At 40.0% G+C, this 20,100-nt stretch overlaps 1 protein-coding gene across 1 annotated transcript in view; it reads left to right on the top strand.

Annotated features, from left to right (window-relative positions):
- The window catches only part of LOC108714544 (brain-specific angiogenesis inhibitor 1-associated protein 2-like protein 2), a 30,185-nt gene that overhangs the window by 4,669 nt on the left and 5,416 nt on the right, over positions 1-20,100 (top strand). The window contains exons 3-10 of the mRNA XM_041590730.1: positions 3,664-3,750; positions 10,971-11,032; positions 15,095-15,166; positions 15,300-15,416; positions 15,618-15,764; positions 16,757-16,891; positions 18,791-18,884; positions 18,960-19,191. Of these exons, the coding sequence (XP_041446664.1) occupies positions 3,664-3,750; positions 10,971-11,032; positions 15,095-15,166; positions 15,300-15,416; positions 15,618-15,764; positions 16,757-16,891; positions 18,791-18,884; positions 18,960-19,191 (946 nt within the window). The remainder of the gene's footprint in view (positions 1-3,663; positions 3,751-10,970; positions 11,033-15,094; positions 15,167-15,299; positions 15,417-15,617; positions 15,765-16,756; positions 16,892-18,790; positions 18,885-18,959; positions 19,192-20,100) is intronic.

The following is a 20,100-nucleotide window of genomic DNA, read 5'->3' as shown; positions in this document are numbered from 1 at the left end:
GTAAATACTAGCTGTGTGAAGCCCCTATAACTAAAAGTTTCCTGATGAACTCTGAAGGGCTCTGGGTTGGGCCTTACCCTTTGAAGGAGAACTAAACCCCCTTTCTAATTAAAACCCCTACCCTCCATAATCCCCCCTCTCTGCTCCCCCCTGCACATGAGTTAACACAAGTTAATACCTCTAAGCCGGTAATTACCCCTTGTTACAGAGTCAGCACAGCAGAGCTCACGGGGGCCATCTTCAACCGATTCGGTAATCTCTTTTCTTCGAATGCTTCGGTAATTTTCGTCACTTTCGAAGCATGCGCAGTTGTAGCAAACCGGGAAAATACTCCAACCGCTCATGCACTGATACGGTGCTTCCTTATTGAGATTATCGTAGCGGCAAAAGAGGGCCCCCGTGAACTCTGCTGCACTGACCTTGCAACAAGGGGTAATTACCGGCTTAGGGGTATTTACTTGTGTTAACTCTTGTGCAAGGGGGGCTATGGAAGGTATGGGGTTTTTATTAGAAATTGGGTTTAGTTCTCTTTAAAGCAAAAAAGGTCCCTGCTCTAAAGGGGACTATAGACTATAGAATCCTTTTACTTCACTCACAGTGATTTCTCTCCACTGTTTATACTAACCAAGTCCATTGAACTGTACTTGTTAAAGGGGTTGTCCACCTTTAAATTAACTTCTAGTATGATGTAGAGCAGTGCTGTCCAACTTTTGTGGTACAGAGGGACGGAATTTTTTTGACCTACACGGTGGAGGGCCAATAATATAAGCCAATGTTGGCCACTTCCTGTTTTTAAAGCACACCCTCTTAAAACCACACACATATCCATGCCAAGACCATGTCCACATTAATGGTGGTAGCACACCAAAAAATCAAATGTTTGGTGCTCACTGCAGGGATATCACTCATATGTTGTCATATTAAGACATACCTTTAAATCCATATGCCTCATCCTCCTCAGTGGATAACACAGCCCTCCAACACATGATTAAACACCTTTGGGGCCCCCTAACAATCATTTTCAAATGCGAACACCCAGAAAAAATACCAGGCTTATGTTCCACAGGAAGAGCAGGGCACACAGAGGCAGAGTATGGCACACACAGAGAGCATAAGGAAGGTAGAATATGGCAGTGTAGAGAAGGCAGAACAGAGCAGGGAAACCTATCAGGACCACTCTAAGGTGTACTACATACAGTGACACAGTGCTGGTGCCCCTTCAGCAGTTTGTATGAGTGTGAACAGGTGAACAATGTGGCCAAATATACATGGTAAACTGACACAGCAGGTAGACTTTCACATGGGGGGCCACACAAGGGGGGGTCACGGGCCACCAGTTGGACAGCCCTGATGTAGAGAGTCATATTCTGAAACAAATTTCAACTGGTTTTCATTTTTTATTATTTGTGGTTTTTGAGTTATTTAGCATTTTATTCAACAGTTCTCCAGTTTGCAGTTTCATCAATCTGGTTGCTAGAGTCCAGATTATCCCAGCAACCATACATCTGAATTAAAGACTGGAATATGAATAGGAGAGGCCTGAATAGAAAGACGAGCAATAATAATACATTCGTAGCCTTACAGAGCATTTGTTTGTTAATGGTTTCAGTGACCCCCCCATTTGAAAGATGGAAAGTCAGAAGAAGAATGCAAATAATTAAAAACTATAACAAATAAATAATGACGTCTTACTGAAAAGTTGCTTATAATTAGTCATTGTGTAACATACTTAAAGTTTTAAAGGTGAACCAGCCCTTTACGGAAGGGACGAGAAGCAGAAAGTCACAGGCACACGCCATGCTGGGAATTTATCTCTCAGGAGGTCCAATCAGGGTTTCCTAATTCCCAAGCCCATGTTGCACTTCTTTTCAAGAACAGCATCAGTAGGCCGAAGGTTCTTCACTTTCTAATTTCCAAGCAGTGGGGCATCATCTTTAAAAGAAACAAAAACAAATGTAATTTCAGGCATAAATTATTCCTATCCTATGTATTAGTCTCCTAACAAAAAATGAGTTACTGAGTCAGCTGGCACGTGAACCCATTTTTTCTTATATATGGCTACAGGCTTCTTTACTTCTTCCTATAACCTTCATGGAGTGTCATAATATCCTAACCAGCAGCCAGCAGGGATCACAGCCTAGTCATTAATATACACAGCACATATACATCCGGCAGCAGAATTACACAGGCAGTTAGGCATAGCTGCAACAGGAATAACACCCTAATTTGTTCATGTGTAGAAATATATTACAAAACCAAGCCAACATAGGTTTTCCCTTGTACTAAGCAAAACTCTGGAGGAAGATTAATGCCTCTTCCAGACCCGGACTGGCAATCTGTGGGTTCTGGCAATTAGTGGGTTGGTGGAGGACTATTTGGGCCTCTGTGTACTTGGAATGCCAGGGCCTATTTTGACTCCCAGTATAGGCCTGGCCCCTTGTATGGTAAATCAGAGTCTTATAATGAGACAATTGTAACCGAGGCGTCTACAGCTAACCACTGATATATAATTGTACAATATAAATCTATTATAAGGCACCTAGATATGCATTCGACCTTTCTATAGGAAGAGGTGAGAGTCCACTGATAACAAGTAAACTGACACACCGATATAGTCAAAAAGCTGCGGATGTGTCAGTGCAAAAATGTTAAGGCTGAAAATAATCAAAGAAAGCAGCAGGCCCAAAATTGTGGAAAAGCCAACAAGGCCCGGGCCTAGGGCGGCAGGATTTTATATATATATATATATATATATATATATATATATATATATATATATATATATATATATATATATATATATATATATATATATATATATATATATATATATATATATATATATATACACATAACCAGTTTAGTAATATTTTGCCTACATTATTATAATTATCCAGTTAAGTTATGGATGTCAACAGTTTACTGTATGACATGTATAAGGGTAGGTAACAAATGGATATATCAAGAGAGGATGGAGTAGGGATCCTGCCTATAAGCATATTACTGTGCTGCTATCCAGAACATCAAAAAAACAGGGAATTTTGTTTACTTTTTTTTCTTTAAACATGTTGAAATTGTAACGTTAGATGTTAAAAAGGAGTAGGGTCCAGATAAACATTGATCCTGAGCTTTTCCACCGGCCATTCCTGACCCTTCTTGGTGTTCTCAATATTATAAGCATGACTGTGAAGACTTCCACTCCATCTGCACACCCATGTATCTCAAGAAATATCTTAACAGCAGAAAAATAGTTTGGCTAAAACCAAAATAACTATTTTTAACTGCTTTTAGGAACATAAACAAACAGAGCTGCAAACAGAAATGGGCGGAAGATTCCTCTTCTTCAGTCCAGACTAAAGGGGAATGTGATGGGGCAAGAAAAAGCTAAAAAGGATACTGACACAAAAAACATAATCTTTAAAATATGAATCTACATTTATAAGTTACCTATAGGTCATACTGATACTGTATCCTTATAGAGGAACATGGGGGATTTGGTGGGTAATGTAAAAACAATAGTCACATTTGTTTACAGCTAAATCAAATCACATGTAAAGACAATGTTATGCTCGTTGCAGGGGTGTAACATGAGTGTGCCAGCCCAAAAGAAATGGCAAGAAATGTGAATGAGTAGAGGAATAATATTTTTTTTTCTGTTGCCAGCACTATCAGAAGTTGCAGAAACCTATTACAATGCAATTAAGAAAATTGGTGAACAGGCGCTGCAGAACGTCACATGTCAGGGGCTTGGTGAGTATGGGTTGAAGGCTGGGACCATAATGTAAGGGATCATGTAAGGCAGGGGTCCCCAAGCTTTTTCATCCATGAGCAACATTCAGATGTAAAAAGAGTTGGGGAGCAACACAAGTATGAAAAAAGGTCCTGGGTGGTGCCAAATAAGGGCTGTGATTGGCTATTGGTAGCCCGTATGAGGACTGGTAGCCTACAGGAGGCTCTGGTTGGCAGTACATCTGATTTTTATACAACCTAAACTTGCCTCAATTTTTATACAACCTCAACTTGCCTGGAATTCAAAAATAGGCCCCTGCTTTGAGGCCACTGAGAGCAACATCCAAGGGGTTGGGGAGAAACATGTTGCTCACAAGATACTGGTTGGGATCGCTGATGTAAGGGATAATGTAAGCGATGAAGTAGAGGCAAAGAAAAAGCTTTTAACTGCTATTTATCTACACAGCGGTATAAATCTGTGCGTTTTTACATTTCATACCATGTTCTGGTGTTTTGTGTTGTTTGATGTTTTTGGAGAGACTACTGGTATTTGTAGCTATAAAAATGCACACAGACTGAATGTTTGTAATATCAGGACTAGGCAGAGATTTTGTGTATAGAATTGTAGAGTCAACAGTTTTCTAGCTGAGTCACTAATAAAATTTAGGGATTGTTGATATGGTCTTACTTGAAAATGGTGGAGAATGCATTGTACATTGTACTATAATATATATATATATATATATATATATATATATATATATATATACACACACACATATACACAATATACATATATATAATGCTGCTTATTGGTCAGTATATAAGGCCTCTGACGGGCTTTCGCGACCGATATTTGGCCGAAAAATAGGTGGGCTTATCAGTGCAAGATCTGCTTGTTTGGCAACCTCTGCAAATGAGCAGATCTGCCCATGTATGGCCACCTTAAGTCACTCATTCACATTAAGGATTCTGGATATGGTGGAGAATGCATGTCTAGAACATTTTACTGTAATACAATAGAACATGAGTATTACAGGACACAGTTGGTTCTCTAATATGCAGTGAAATCTATTATGTTCATTCAGAGCTTGTGGATGTTTATCACGAGTTCACACTGAGACAAGGTTTATAATCTTTATTAAAAATCACTTCCTTGGTTAATATTAATCACTGGCTGCAATTCAAAATAAACAGACCGAAGGGGAAGTTAAAATAAAGACATAATCAGTTGGGAGAAACATACAAGCCTTTTTTAGCTGTAAACTGATTAAAAGCTGATAAGAAAAGTTTTCTTGTTGCTTGCCAAAGTGGCTTTAATGTTATATGTTTGGGGTGTGACTCTTAGCAAAGTTGTGAATCAGGCCTCTGAAAGATTTCATTGGTACAAGCAGAGCTCAACCTCTACCCCTGCTAAATTAAGACACAGCTGCAAGTGGGGTTGATGAACATCTATATAGCATATTTTTTGTGTATATTATATCCCCAGGACATTAACTTCTGACAGGGATACAATTAAACAGTTTACCTATTGTACAAGAGAGGTGTAATCTCATTATGTATCCTATTGTAATGAAATATAAGAATAAAAAGATGCACACATGCGCAAAATTCCATTGACACATCGGTATGCCAGCTTTCCCAGCTTTGCTCCATGTATATATGTCCTATGTCCTAAATATATAATTAACAGTATAATGCTTGGTGTCAGTGTGAAGTGGCCAGTGTTAGGACAGAGTACCTATGGCTGGTGATGTTTTTTTTTTTTAACCAATATGCTTTTGGGTTGTTTTTTTTCCATCTGCTCTGGAATTAGAAATCCCTGAATCATTGATTTTAATAATAATATAAATAATCCAGTTAAGGGCAGAGACACACGGTCAGATTTGGGGAGATTAGTCGTCCGGAGACAAATCTCCTCTTCTTTGGGACGACTAATCTCCCTGAACTGCCTCTGAGCTGTTATGTTTTGGTAGCCGAGGATGAGTAGCGTATAACAGTGCTTTATATGCAGAGACTCATGCAGCCATTACACAACAGTAACTTTCACTTTTAAGATGTCAAGAAGTATGCACAGTATAAGTCTGAGCACAGTGACATCTACAGGCCATTTGTATAAATACCACATATTTCCCCTTTAGTAGGAAAGCTTTCGAGCAAATGTAATAAAAAACAACAATGCATCTTAAAGCAATAATATACATTATTCACATCACATAGCCCTGGGTCCATGCAGGTAGTTTTCTGATTCTCTCAGTACGCCTTATAGGTTCACTTTCTTCAGGCGTATTGCAGTTGACATCAGGAGTAGGAAAATGTCCTTCATCAAATGGAGCTTCTCCAAAGTCATATCTAACAGGAGCAAGATGACTTGCATTTCATATGCGTCCATCAGACAGTTCATGTGTGTATGGTCCTCGCTGGTGTCTCACTTCAAGTTTTGTAGTAAATTAGATTATCCTTGTTTCAGTATTCCTGGTTTCTTAATTCTGACTAAAGAACCAGGCTGAAAATGTACTTCTCTTGCACCACGTTTTCTGTCAGTATAAGCCTTGCATTTGGCTTGTTGATGTTTCACAATGTCAGCAGTAGATGATTTTGTAGGCACAGTATTTTGTGGAAGTTTGATGTCTGCAACATGTAACTTAGTGCGCATCTGTCTGCCATGTAATAATTCAGCTGGAGATGATTGAGTTGTTGCATGGCGCATTGCTCTGTAGTTATGTAGGAACTCTGTTGTAAATATTTTCCAAGATTTCCCAGTAAGATTTGCTGTCTGTAGTGCTTCTTTCAGACTTCTGTTGAATCGCTCGATTTCTCCATTTGCTTGTGGATTTCCTATGCAGAATATTCCTCTCTCTCAGAAAGGATTCAAACTCATATGAGACAAACTGTGGTCCGTTGTCTGATATTAACTCCTTTGGATTACCTTCTCTGCTGAAGATTGTACAGACAGAAATGTTATTACTGTAGCTGGTGTTATATGAGAAACAAATGCAATTTCTGTCTATTTACTGTAATAGTCTATCAAGGTTATAGCAAATCTACAATCTATAGCAGCATCTGTAAAAGGACCCACAATATCAATAGCAAGTTTTTCCCATGCTGAATCAGGAAATGGTACTGGTTTTACATCTGGTCTCACCATAAAGGGATCCTGTCATCGGAAAACATGTTTTTTTCAAAACACATCAGTTAATAGTGCTACTCCAGCAGAATTCTGCACTGAAATCCATTTCTCAAAAGATCAAACAGATTTTTTTATATTCAGTTTTGAAATCTGACATGGGGCTAGACATTTTGTCAATTTCCCAGCTGCCCCTGGTCATGTGACTTGAGCCTGCACTTTAGGAGAGAAATGCTTTCTGGCAGGCTGCTGTTTTTCCTTCTCAATGTAACTGAATGTGTCTCAGTGGGACATGGGTTTTTACTATTGAGTGTTGTTCTTAGATCTACCAGGCAGCTGTTATCTTGTGTTAGGGAGCTGTTATCTGGTTACCTTCCCATTGTTCTTTTGTTTGGCTGCTGGGGGGGGGAGGGGGTGATATCACTCCAACTTGCAGTACAGCAGTAAAGAGTGATTGAAGTTTATCAGAGCACAAGTCAACTGACTTGGGGCAGCTGGGAAATTGACAAAATGTGTAGCCCCATGTCCAATTTCAAAATTGAACATAAAAAAATCTGTTTGCTCTTTTGAAGAAATGGATTTCAGTTCAGAATTCTGCTGAAGCAGGACTATTAACCGATTCATTTTGAAAAAAAATGTTTTTTCCCATGACAGTATCCCTTTTGTTTACAAAGTTCTTTGCGCAGCCCAGTGAAGTGTTGCTTTGTGCTGAAATTGTAGACACAGGCTGTGTGGCAGGCACTGGTGCTGTAGTAATGAAACCATCAACTAATTGTAGGTTTAATGCAGCAAAGAGATCCCCTCCAAGTATAGCAGTACCCTTATTCACAATGTAAAAGTCACATTTTGCAGTATTTGATTCAAATTGTAGAGTCACTGGCAAGCAACCAAGCACAGGGATTGGATCTTTTAAGTAACTGACCAGTTTCAGGGCAGGTGCAACAAACGGATCTTTTGCAAAGTAATTCAAGAAAATATACATTGGTAGTATAGAAACAGCTGAACCTGTATCAAGCATTAGGTTAATGGAGTGTCCCTTGTCAGCAGAAGCAGTACTGACACTGACAGTGCATATAAACTTGTCTGGAATAAATGTACCAGCTTTATCCACACTTAATACTGTAACATTTGTAGTAGTGACTTCATGAACATCTTTAGCTGAACTACGGCAGATCTTAGCAAAATGTTCTACCTTTGTCCATTTGCGGCACCGTAAAGCTTTTGCAGGACATGTAACATAATTTGCAGTGTGTTGTGTTGAACCACAGCGAAAGCAGTATTTTCTATTTGTATTTGCTGTATGGTTTTGCAGTGTAGGGGAATCCCTTTCCTTAGCACTGTATTTTGCCTGTGGATGCGCATTATTAGGCCACAATGTTGAATTCACAATCTGTACATTCCCAGCAGTTCCCTGACTGAGAGTTTTAGCCTCTGCCACTGCTGTTTCAATTTCAATAATAGCCTTTGCAAGGGTTAAATCCTGCTCTAGGAGCAGTCTCTCTCTAATGCGAGGTGAGTTTGTTTTTTCCACTATTTCATCTGTTAGATTCCCAAACTCACAGGTAACAACCAGCTCTCTCAAAACTGCTACAAATTGTTCTGTGGATTCACCATTGTCCAGGTTGGCGGAATTGATATCTTTCAGCAACCACATTTACTCTTGGCACGAAAAAGTTCTTTATAGCAGTAAGAGCAGTTTCATAAGTCTCATCAGGTAATGGTAATGTATAGAATATACGCTGTCCCTCTGCTCCCAGGCAGTGAATAAGTAAAGCTTTCTAGCAGCAGAAATCTCCCCTTGGTCAGAAGCAATAATGTTATTTTCAAACATATGGCTCCAAGCAGTAAAAGGTATGGTAGGCTCACCAGGGTTTGGAAGAAAAGGTGCAGGCTGCTGCAGAGGTAGAAGAGCCATCGCGTCGTCAATTTGTTATGTTTTGGGTAGCCGAGGATGAGTAGAGTATAACAGTGCTTTATTAGCAGGCTCTCATGCAGCAATTACACAACAGTAACCTTCACTTTCACTTTTAAGCTGTCAGGATGTATGCACAGTATAAGTCTGGGCACAGTGACATCTACAGGCCATTTGTATAAATACCACAGGAGTGCTTCGTTTTCTGAAGTAGCCTGAAGTTTCCCTTGTGAGGCAACTTCGGGTGACTTCGGAAAACAAAGCGTTCTGAGTGCCATCATGTCAGCGATTTTCATTCTAGGCAGGGGAGATTAGTCGCCCTGAAGAACAGGAGATTTGTCGCCGGTCGACTAATCTCCCCGAATCTGACCGCGTGTCCCTGCCCGTAAAGGAATAAGGGTTCGAGCTGCTGACCTTTGAGGAAGTGTAGCTAGTGAAGAGATTTCTCACCACCCTAATCTTCCAACTGAGCTTGGCCTTATCTATCCTTCTCTTATCAAATTCCATTTCTCTGTAGACCAAATTCAATGATAGGATGCATGAAATACAGAATACAATGGCTAACAGATATAGCTAACATTTGCATAGGTAGTAAACTGTGTCAGGTTCAAGCAACTTACTAAACCATGAACCAGCTCTGATTGGGAGTTGGATCACAATACAAATAAGAGAAAAAAATCTAGGGCTAGGCCAGGTGTAAGGCGAAGAATGCAGCACTCATTAAACTAATATAACTTTCTGAAATATATTACAGGTATAGGAGCCATTATCCAGAAAGCCATTATCCATCTCCAATAGACTCCATTTTATCCAAATAATCCAATTTTTTAAAATTGTTTCCTTTGTAATAATAAAACAGTAGCTTGTACTTGTTCCAAACTAAGATATAATTAATCCTTATTGGAAGCAAAATTGGAAGCCAATTGGGTTTATTTTTTATGTTTTTTATGTTTACATGATTTTCTAGTAGACAATGCAGGAGTGCCCATACTTTACAAATACAAGGTTTACTTTTAGTGATGTTGTCCCATTATGATCTACATCCATAAAACCATTGTTAGCACTCTGTTCCATGGAAAATATTATTTAAATATTGTTTGATGAGAAAATGTATATTGTTATATTTAAACCTCTATTTCTTATCTAACCTTACCGTAATAAATATCTGAATGAAATAGGAGGGTGATATAGACAGTGTCTTGAGATCTACTGATCACCAGCTAAAGGTCTACTGGTAGATCCTGATCTACCTTTTGGACACCCCCGACTTCCTTGGTTGTCCAAAGTTTCCTCGTTAGGCAATTACGGTTGACTTCGGAAAATAAAGTGCTCTGAGTGCCATCCCGCCAGCAATCCGATTCTAGCCGTCAGGAAGGCTTTTCGGGGGAAATTAGTCGCTCGAAGATTTGATTTGTCGCCAGGCGACTAAATCTCCCTGAATCTTAGCGTGTGTCCTTACCCGGAAAACTCCAGGTCCTGAGCATTCTGGATAACAGGTCCCACATCTGTACTGGGTAATGACAAGTACTTCTTTAACTTGGTCAGACTTCCTCTAATGTTGGTGGTGTTGCACATGATGAATTTGGCTCCTGTGACCCATACAAAGATATATAGTAGTGTTGCCTGCTATAGGAAGGGCCTTACTTATTCCCTACTATTTTCCCACCTACAACTATTGTCATTCTGAGGTTGAGTGAGGAGAGGAAGAAAAATAATACTAAGAGTGGGACCCTGGTCTAAGATTAATTGGTGGGCCCCTGGTCAAAGGTTTTCGGGTGTCCCAGTCCGACACTGATTGATGACTTGGTATCTGTAGATTGCCTACAATTTATTTGCTCTCTGTTTAGATTCCATTGCCAGGAATGAAGCAAGGATTCTGGGTACATTAAAGGAGAACTTATAGTGCTTGAAACATTTGTGTGGTTGTTGTTATTCAGTATAGTTTAACAGTGAAGAGGAAAAGCGGTGCATTTAGATATTTGTTTATGGTTTAGTGTTTTTGGTGCAGAAATATGACGTTGGTCGGCCAAGGTGACATGGGCCATGTAATGATATGCAGGCATCCCTGACGCACAACCCTTTAATTGCAGAGACACTCCTATTCAAAGTGCAGCAAAGGACTCCGATAAAACCCTCAAATTCCCTTTCATTAAAAATCCTCTGCTAGCTGAAAGCTAATAAAAGGTTTTATTGTCCCTGCAGGTCAACTGCTCATCCAGATGGCTGACAACTGTAAAACTGCCAGTGCTGGGCTTAATATTGTGGTAAGTTACCTTTGAGTTGTTTAAAAGAGCATTATTAACCCTCCTGGCTTTGCTGGTTACACTAAATCCTCCCACTCAGGCCCTCGCTGTATATCGGAGGAGGTGTCATGTGCAGTGGTTTTTATCCAACTAGTTAACAATTTATTAGCTGGAACAGCATCAAAAGAGGTGCAACAGTAGAATCAGTCGCGTCAATGTAACTTCTCAGTTACAGTTGTGATACTCGCCCTTGGGTATCAGCCATAACGTGCCAGTGCTTTCCATGGTGAATTTCCAAGGAATTCTAAACTACTAACCCTATAAACGTCTCATGGGCAGGCCCGGACTGGCAATCTGTGGGTTCTGGCAAATGCCAGAGGGGCTGCTATAAGTTGCCATATAAAGTCAGTATTTAGTGGGCTGGTGAGGGCTGATTGGGCCTCTGTGTACCTGAAATGCCAGGGCCTATTTTAATTCTCAGTCCAGCCCTGCTCATGGGTGCCCACAAGGTTGCCTATCTAATGCCAGTCTCAGCTTCTCTAAATGTATGCTTTTACAAGGGAGTTTATTTTTTAAACATTATTTTTATATATAGGTTCACGGCTATTGTGATGCTTTGTATGGACACAATATCCATCTGCCCCTTACATACATTTTACCAATTGATTGCTGTAATTGCTAACATAGTCTGTGTATTGTCATTTACTGTATTTACCGTCACTGTAAGGGTTTGAATTACCAAAATATGCAAATTGATTTATCCAGGGTAGGAGGGGAAGGAATTAGAAAAGTGGAAAAGGAAGGTTTTATTGTGTGTATATCACTTCCCATTAATTCTAATTCTTCCCACTGACTGGTACTTCTTTCCCTGTTCTGCTTCTAAATTATACCAAAAAGTCTTATGATATAAAGTATTAATTAAAGGACAAGGAAAGCCTAATTCATTGGTCAAGCGCAAAAATTGTTCAAGGGCGCCTGTTGAAAAAAAATATTATCCCAAACCAAAGGTGCAGGTTAATAGAGCCCGTACTCCGGTTGGGGGTAACAGTAGCTTTCTTTTTAAAATATTGCCCCCCCACCAGTGCTAAGACACTCACACCAGAAGGGCGCAGCCATATTGGTCAGAGCACATGCACATAACTAGTTTTTGACGTCACGTGCATGCGCATAATAATAATAATGCATAATGTGAAAATTGTGCCGTTCACTCATTATGCACATGCATGTCCCCCCAACATGGCCACTCACACTAGGAGCTCCCTCCCCGGTGCAGGTGGCCTAGCGCTGGTGGGGGCAATTTTTTAAAAAAACTACTGTTACCCCCAACTGAAGTACAAACTCTATTAGTCCTCACCTTTAATTGGGGATATTATTTTTTGGCAACAGTTGTCCTTTAAATAATACCACCCTGGTACCCAGTTAATGAAATCTCTAAGTTTATTTGCTGGGCTGGTGCTCCCTTAAAGGAAAAAACTTTACTGGCTTCCCCTATCGAATTAGGCTTTCCTTGTCCTTCAACCATTACTGTTTGGCGGTAACATGTTTGAAACTGAACCTTTAAAAACATTTTTAAGTGCGGTACTTCAACAGTAGCTTTGGGGTTTGATGCAAAATATTTTTATACTGATTTGGGGGCCTTCATGCTGCTAGTACCGGTAATTCATGCTGCTAGTAATTAACTGCTTACAAAAATATACAGTACAGGGAATTTTCAAGTTACATACACCGACTTAAATAAAACTCACCTTTACAGACGGGGGCTGTTACAGTAACATACTATTGATTACTTGACATTAATTAGCATTTAGTTTTAATAAACCACCTGCCCTAATCCCCTCTGGTGTGTGTTGTCTACTGCGGAGCACAGAAAGGTAAAAATAAATACTATGTTAAGACAGACATCTGTCTAAGTTGCATTTTATAAGTAAATGTTGATATTTCAACATACAAATTCATTTTAAGAACAAACCTACAGACCCTATCTAGTACGTAACCCGGGGACTGCCTGTACCTTTAAACTCATCAAGTGACCACAAAAGCTTTGCTGCCACTGCCCCATTAGCCCCTGGCCTGTTGCTTGTGGCCACGCAAAATCATTTTCTGAGAAGTTCAGTATTACATAATAAGGCTTAGGTTTTTTGGGAGGAGCAAAGCTGCTGATGAAACCGCAGATCTACTGTTTTCCACTCTAAATGGAACATTTTTTTCCTGCATCTAATGGGAGTGAAACACCAATAGCAAGTTCTGCTGCTTTCTCCTATTTCTATTATTATGTGTACGCAGTACTGCTAGAATTGTTTGGCTTAGTGAAACCCATAGAGCTAACAATCTAAGTGCTGGGTTCATTAGTACAGGGAAATCAGTTTGTAGAGTGACCACCCGTGCCTCGCTGTGATGTAACACATATGTAGGGCCTTCGCTGCAGCAAGTAGACATCTTTTCATGAATGCTTGAACCCAAACACACTTTATTGAATGAAGGATAATTGCTTGCATGGAGACAGATGTAAGACCCGTTCTCTGGTTATCGTCAAAGGATTATTAGAGCACAACCTTGGTAGAAATGCAGCTGTTCTCTATACGCCAGCCCTCTCACTTTGTACATTAATAAAATACATTATTTTATTTAACTCCTTACAAGTTGAGTTCTCATATGGGTATTGAACCTGAGCCCCTATAAATAATAGGACAGGGACATAAGCAGTGCAGGGCCAAGCCAGAGGGCCACCCCCACCATGTGACCAATTGAGCACAAACATGCTAGAACAACTGTGCTCCCACTCTTGGGTTGCCAATGGGGGTGGATGAGTTAAACATCTTGCAAGTGGTGAAGGGACATAAGCCCTGAATAGGAGTAGGCTAAATATGAGGTACGTGTCTGGTGCCCCCCCCACCATTGCACCCTAGGGCACATGCCTTTTCTGCCTGCCCCTAGTTCCTGCTCTGTGCATAAGGATTTAACATTACTTTCCCCAATTATATAACTTAATACATCACACACATATATTATTTACACACAGCCCCCTCTAGTTACAAAACCACTGCCAGTATATAAATTCCCAACAAATCAGCTCTCAGACCTGACATCACCTGTTTCATTGTGTACAGGCTTAGTCTAGGTTAAGGAAAACCGGTTGCTGTTGACTGATGTCTTTAACCCCACACTGGAAAATCAAGCAGAATGCTTACACACGTATAGGTAAGGGCACACAGAGCGTTGGTTCTGCTGCTTTTGCAAAAAGTGCAGCTTCTGCTTCAGTGCAGGTAAACAGAGCAGAGATTGTCTTGAAAAAACTGCTTTCGATTTTTTGCTCTGCTCACTGCTCTGTATACTTTCACTAAAGGGGAAGCTGCACTTTTTGCAAAGAAACCACAGGCTGAGAGCAGCAGAGGTAACGCTCTGTGTGTCTTGCCCCTGAGCATCTAGTTGACCGCATTTTCTTGGGGACCTCATGCCTGACTTCCATTGAGGTCTCCTCTTACCCTAAGGCTTGCTCTTCATTTAGGGGCCTGCTCTGTCTCTTCTGTCACAAGCTCAGGACACACTTCCAAGAGGGGCTCCAGGTAGGGTTGCCACCTGGCCGGTATTTTACCGGCCTGGCCGGTAAAAATTATGGTTGATCCCAATGTTATAAATAGGGAAAAAAGATAAATATATAGGAAGGCCGGTATTTTTTTCTAGAAAAGGTGGCAACCCTGCTCCAAAAAAAAGAAAATGGTTACGCCTGTCCTTGTTATATTTGCACCTGATAGTCCTATAGTAATTGGACTAAACACCTACAGGACATAATCAGAGCGCTTCAATAGCTTTCCCAACAATGCTAACATTATACCAGCTCTCTTCCCATTAGGGGTATTGAGACTGTGCTTGCAGGGAGAAAGGATATAGGGGTGACTAATCACTAGTCCCCTACAAATATAAAAGAAAATATTAAAATTGATCTTACCACTAAATGTATTGCTCAGTGTCATGAAAAACCCTTGGACTAATTTAGTAGCACAGATGATTTTCCATTTATTATATCCAATATCTGGCTGATGTCTGATGTGAAAAAGAAGTCTCTTAATATTGTATTGTATCTAGTTTCAGACTCTTCATGGCGATATAGTGCAACAAATGGACAAGAACACCAAGCTGGACATGCAGTTTATAGCTGTAAGAACTGTCAATATTTCTGCTTTATTTCTCTATAATACCCTATATTCCTCTGTCTCCCCTCCCCAGCATCATACTTAGATGTAGATATGGCAAGCACTGGTACTACAGCTGATGAAACTCTCTCCAACAGGACAGTCAGAACCGCTATGAGATTGAGTATCGCCATCGTTCAGCGACTCTGGAAAAGTGCATGTCAGAGGCCTGGAAGATGGAGAGACAGAGAGACCGTAACCTAAGGGAAATGAAGGTGAGAAACAAGTAAAATTATACACTGCCTGTTCTCTGTTAGCATTACTATCAATTCTTTACTAGCATTTTTACCTGTAACTTACTGCTTACATCCACTAACACTTCCCACAAGACCCTTACACTCCTATTTAACCTTATTTAACCTTATTTTTCTTCCTTGTATGGATCCTGACCCTCCCAAATCTGCCCCCTTATTTAGGAGAATGTTACGATGCTACACGCTGATATGCTGGCATTTGTAAAGGAGAGTCAGCGAGCTGCAGAGTTGGAGGAGAATCGTAGATATCGGTTCCTTGCAGAGAAACACTGGTTACTGTGCAGCTCCTTCTTGCAGTATCACAGCCGGGTGAGTGCCAACAGATGGAACCAATGGCAGGGGCATCGTTCTATTTATTTATAAATATTCACTGTCACTATTTGAATGTTCCATAGAAAGTTTATGTATCATACACGTCCATCTATAGCTTCAACCTTTTTTACCAGTGAGCCACAGATGTAAAAAGAGTTGGGGAACAACACAAGCATGAAAAATGTTCCTGTGTAGGGCAAAATAAGTGCTGTGATTGGCTATTTGCTAGTCCCTATTTGAACTGGCAGCCTACAGGAAGGTCTGTTTAGTAGTGCACATGGTTTTTATGCAACCAAAACTTGCCTCTAAGCCTGGAATTAAAAAATAATCACCTGCTTTGAGGTCACTGGGAGCAGAATCCAATGGGTTTGGATCACTGGTCTATAGTATCCAGAGTCAGTTGTCACACACTCAATATTCCGCCTATCTCTAAGTGAATCCATAAGATATATCAGTACCAGATATGGGGGCACTGTGCCTTTTTATGAGATGTTCCCCAAATATAAGTTCATACCTTTTTCTGCGGGACAGTCCCGATTTTGACAGCTCAGCCCGCAGTCCTGGGTTTCTTACTGAAATGTCCTGTCTATCTCTTTGATCTCCTGCACTGACTCGAGAAAAAGATACAAAGTTCCTGAAACAATTCAAATAAGAGCCCAGAACAACCAGCAGCTACAGTTGGAGACTTTTGTAGAAATGTAAGATAAGCAAAGAAACAATTGTAATTATTTAAGATAAGCAGGTGTCTTGGGAGAACTGAGACTTGCAGCTTAAAGGGCAATTCACTTTCATTAGCAAAACTGTTATAACACATAAAACATTGCACTAAAACTCCAAGAATTGTGTTCAAACTTTTATAACCTGCCAGCTTTTGTAAAATGGACATGGTTATTAGGGGCTATGGACATAAAACAGGCACGGCACAAGTTTTTGTCTCTTTTTTCGAATATTGGGAGGTATGTAAGTTGTGATTGAGCCTTTATGTTCAGGCACAGGGTTTGCTACAGGCCCGAGTATCTCCATGGAAGGAGCAAATTGATGCCAGCAGATCACAGACTGCATCTGGGCCCCAGAACTATGCACCCAGCAGGCCGGCTTCTACCTCAAGGGACTCCGTGCCCCTGGTAAGGAAATCTATTTCTGTATGTGATGATACTGTGTTGCTACGAAACTAATATGGGAACACTTATCCTAATAGTATAATGAGCTTAGTATATACCAATGCACCGTGAGAATTGTAAACCATGGGTGTCCACAGAAAACTTTAGGGGAAGGGGGCCAAAACCAACCTATTATTCTAGACTAGGTAAGTATTAGGGATGCACCGAATCCAGGATCCAGTTCGGGATTCGGTCAGGATTTGGGCTTTTTCAGCAGGATTCGGATTTGGCTCAATCATTCTGCCTGGCCGAACTGAATCCGAATCCTAATTTGCATATGCAAATTAAGTGTGGGGAGAGAAATCACATGACTTTTTGCCAAAAAACAAGGAAGTAAAAAAGGTTTTCCCCTTCCCACCCCTAATTTGCATATGCAAATTAGGATTCGGATTCGGGGGTTCGGCCAAATCCAAAATAGTCGATTCGGTGCATCCCTAGTAAGTATACAGGTGTTACAGTAATGCCAGGTAGGAATTCAATTTATTAGCAAAGCCCAGCAAGTTGCTCAGAGGTTCCATGATTGTGTAACTAGGTAGTGCTGGTTAAATAGCGAGTAGAAATCATGAGAATTTGTTGCACAATACATAATACACTAATAGGTGATATATTTGGGAAGAAAGGTTCCATCCTTAGGCCTAACTCCTGTTATTTTGGGGCCAGATTCAGGTACTTCTAAATTCTAATACATTTTCTGTGTGTTCTCTGTGTGCCTGCCTGCACTTAATGGGTCAGATTAAATTCAGTGAGAAAAAAGTTTATCACGTGAAAACTCACAGATGAGATTCAATTTGAGATGCAATTCAATTCATAAAAATGATCTCACTGTCGAAACTCTATATGGGAACAAACTGGAACTGAATTAGGCGAAAAGTTTAACTCGTCCAGGAGTTTTCACGAAATAAACCATGGGATAACTTTTTGAGAGAAAAACTGCAGAACCTGCCATTGGTATTTTTGGGTAGCAGGGAAACAAGTAATAAAAATGTAATGCCTTTATGGCATAGAAAAAAAGGCAAAATAATTATAATAATAATAATAATTATAATTTCAGTGGAAAAAAAGTGGAATTGGAATCTTAAATGCAGTTATGGTCCCATAGAGAAAAAGTATATTTCTATTTACACAAATATATCTCAGTAAGTCTCTGCATGAATACCAATATCACAGACAATTATTATCTAATAATCCAGGGGCTGCCTGTGGTGACAGCTGTCAGTTTCACGGCACTGTAGAACAATGCAGAAGACACTCACAGGATTTGCTGAAATAGTCTTCCAGAGATTTATTTTGCTCAGCACTTTGGCCCCCCACAGGGACCTTCGTTGGGAGTCAAACAGGGTTACTGGTGCTTTAAAATGTTTATACTGTGTAGGGGAGGGTATGTGTCATTCATTACAAAATATAGATTTCTATTGTTGATTTTACTAATGAAATAAATTAAGACATTTCATACCATGCAAGCTGCAGGTATGGGATCTGTTATCTGGAAACCCGGTAAACTCCGAATTATATCTAGGTCGTCTCCCATTCTAGCTAAATAATCCAAATTTTTTAAAAGGATTTTCTTTTTCCCTCTAATAATAAAAACAGTAGCTTATACTTGATCCAAACTAAGATATAATGAATCCTTATTGGAAGAAAATCAGCCTGTTGGGTTTATTTAATGTTTACATTATTATGTAGTAGAATTAAGGAATGGAGATCCAAGTTATGGGAAGATCCAAAAAAGCATTCTGGATAACAGGTCCCATACCAGTACGATATACAAGAGACATATGTAAGAGGTTGCAAGCATTGCTAACAATACATGCCGGTATATACATATGCTACTTGCACCCTTACAGTTTATTTTGTCTCCCTAAGCCCCCAAGACCTGTGGAGAGAGAGCAGAATGATAGCAGAGCCTCTATACGATCTGATTCCAGTAGGAGAGGTCTGCAAAGAACACCATCTACAGGTAAGCACACCTGTTTGTATTTAGTGCTATGCACATAAGATATGTTTTTTTTTACTTTTCCCCTCTTTTCCCCAGGATCTGTAGGCAGCTCACAGCTCACCCGTTCAAGCTCCTTTGGTGAAGTAGCAGTTGCGGCTGTTGTTGCAGCTTCAGCTGGTGCAGGAGGCAGACGAGTCCAGGCAATTGTGGACCACAACACATCGGGAAACCGCACTTTGCTGCAGTTCAAAAAGGGGGATCTCATTACTGTGCTGGTTCCGGAAGCCCGAAATGGATGGCTTTATGGGAAACTGGAGGGCCTTTCTATGTGAGTATCAATAGAATCATATTTAGAGGACAGTGTGCTGGAATATCTCTAATTTTTCACTTGGATTCACCTGATATATACACATTCTGCTAACTGAGAAATGGAACTGGTGATTTGTCCAACATCTGTATCAGCTCGTGAGTTTGTGTACAAGTACCTTGATCAGTGTGCTTCACATTAACTCGTAGGCTCTTTGGGACAGAACCTGCACTGTGCATGTGTTTCCCCAGGTTTTTACCTGCAACCAAACTCCAGGAATACTGGAGAACCCAGCTCATTCCAATATGGCTAATGTGGAGGGCAGTTTAAGAATAGAAACATTACATAATATTGCAATGAAATATCATTGGTGTTACAATATGGCCCATACTTGCAAGTGTGAAAAAATGGCTTTCTTTAAATAGGTTCCATTAAGATCCCAATATATCTCTGCAGCCAATTCCTAATACAGGTATAGGATGCATTAACCGGAAACCCATTATCCAGAAAGCTCTGAATTGCGGAATGACTGTCTCCCATAAACTCCATTATGATCAAATAATCAAAATTTTTAAAAAATATTTCCCTTTTCTCTGTAGTAATAAAACAGTACCTTGTACTTGATTCCCACCAATATATAATTAATCCCTATTGGAAGCAAAACCAGTTTATTGGGTTTATTTAATGTTTACATGATTTTTCTAGTAGATTTAATCTATGAAGTTCCAAATTACAGAAATATCTGTTATCCGGAAAACCCCAGGTCCCCAGCATTCGGAATAATAGATCCCATACCTGTACCTGAATTTCCCTGCAAAACCTAGCACAAATCATTTCTGTATTACATCCCCTAGAGCCCAAACAGCCTGTAAAAGAACCCTGAAGTGCGGTGTTGCAAATACAAGAATTATACAATTCATTAAACATTAT

The sequence above is a fragment of the Xenopus laevis genome, chromosome 4L, assembly GCF_017654675.1.
Source record: "Xenopus laevis strain J_2021 chromosome 4L, Xenopus_laevis_v10.1, whole genome shotgun sequence".
In the NCBI taxonomy this organism is placed as follows: domain Eukaryota; kingdom Metazoa; phylum Chordata; class Amphibia; order Anura; family Pipidae; genus Xenopus; species Xenopus laevis.
Note: the sequence above shows the minus strand (reverse complement) of the source record. Positions and strands in the feature narration are given on the sequence as shown.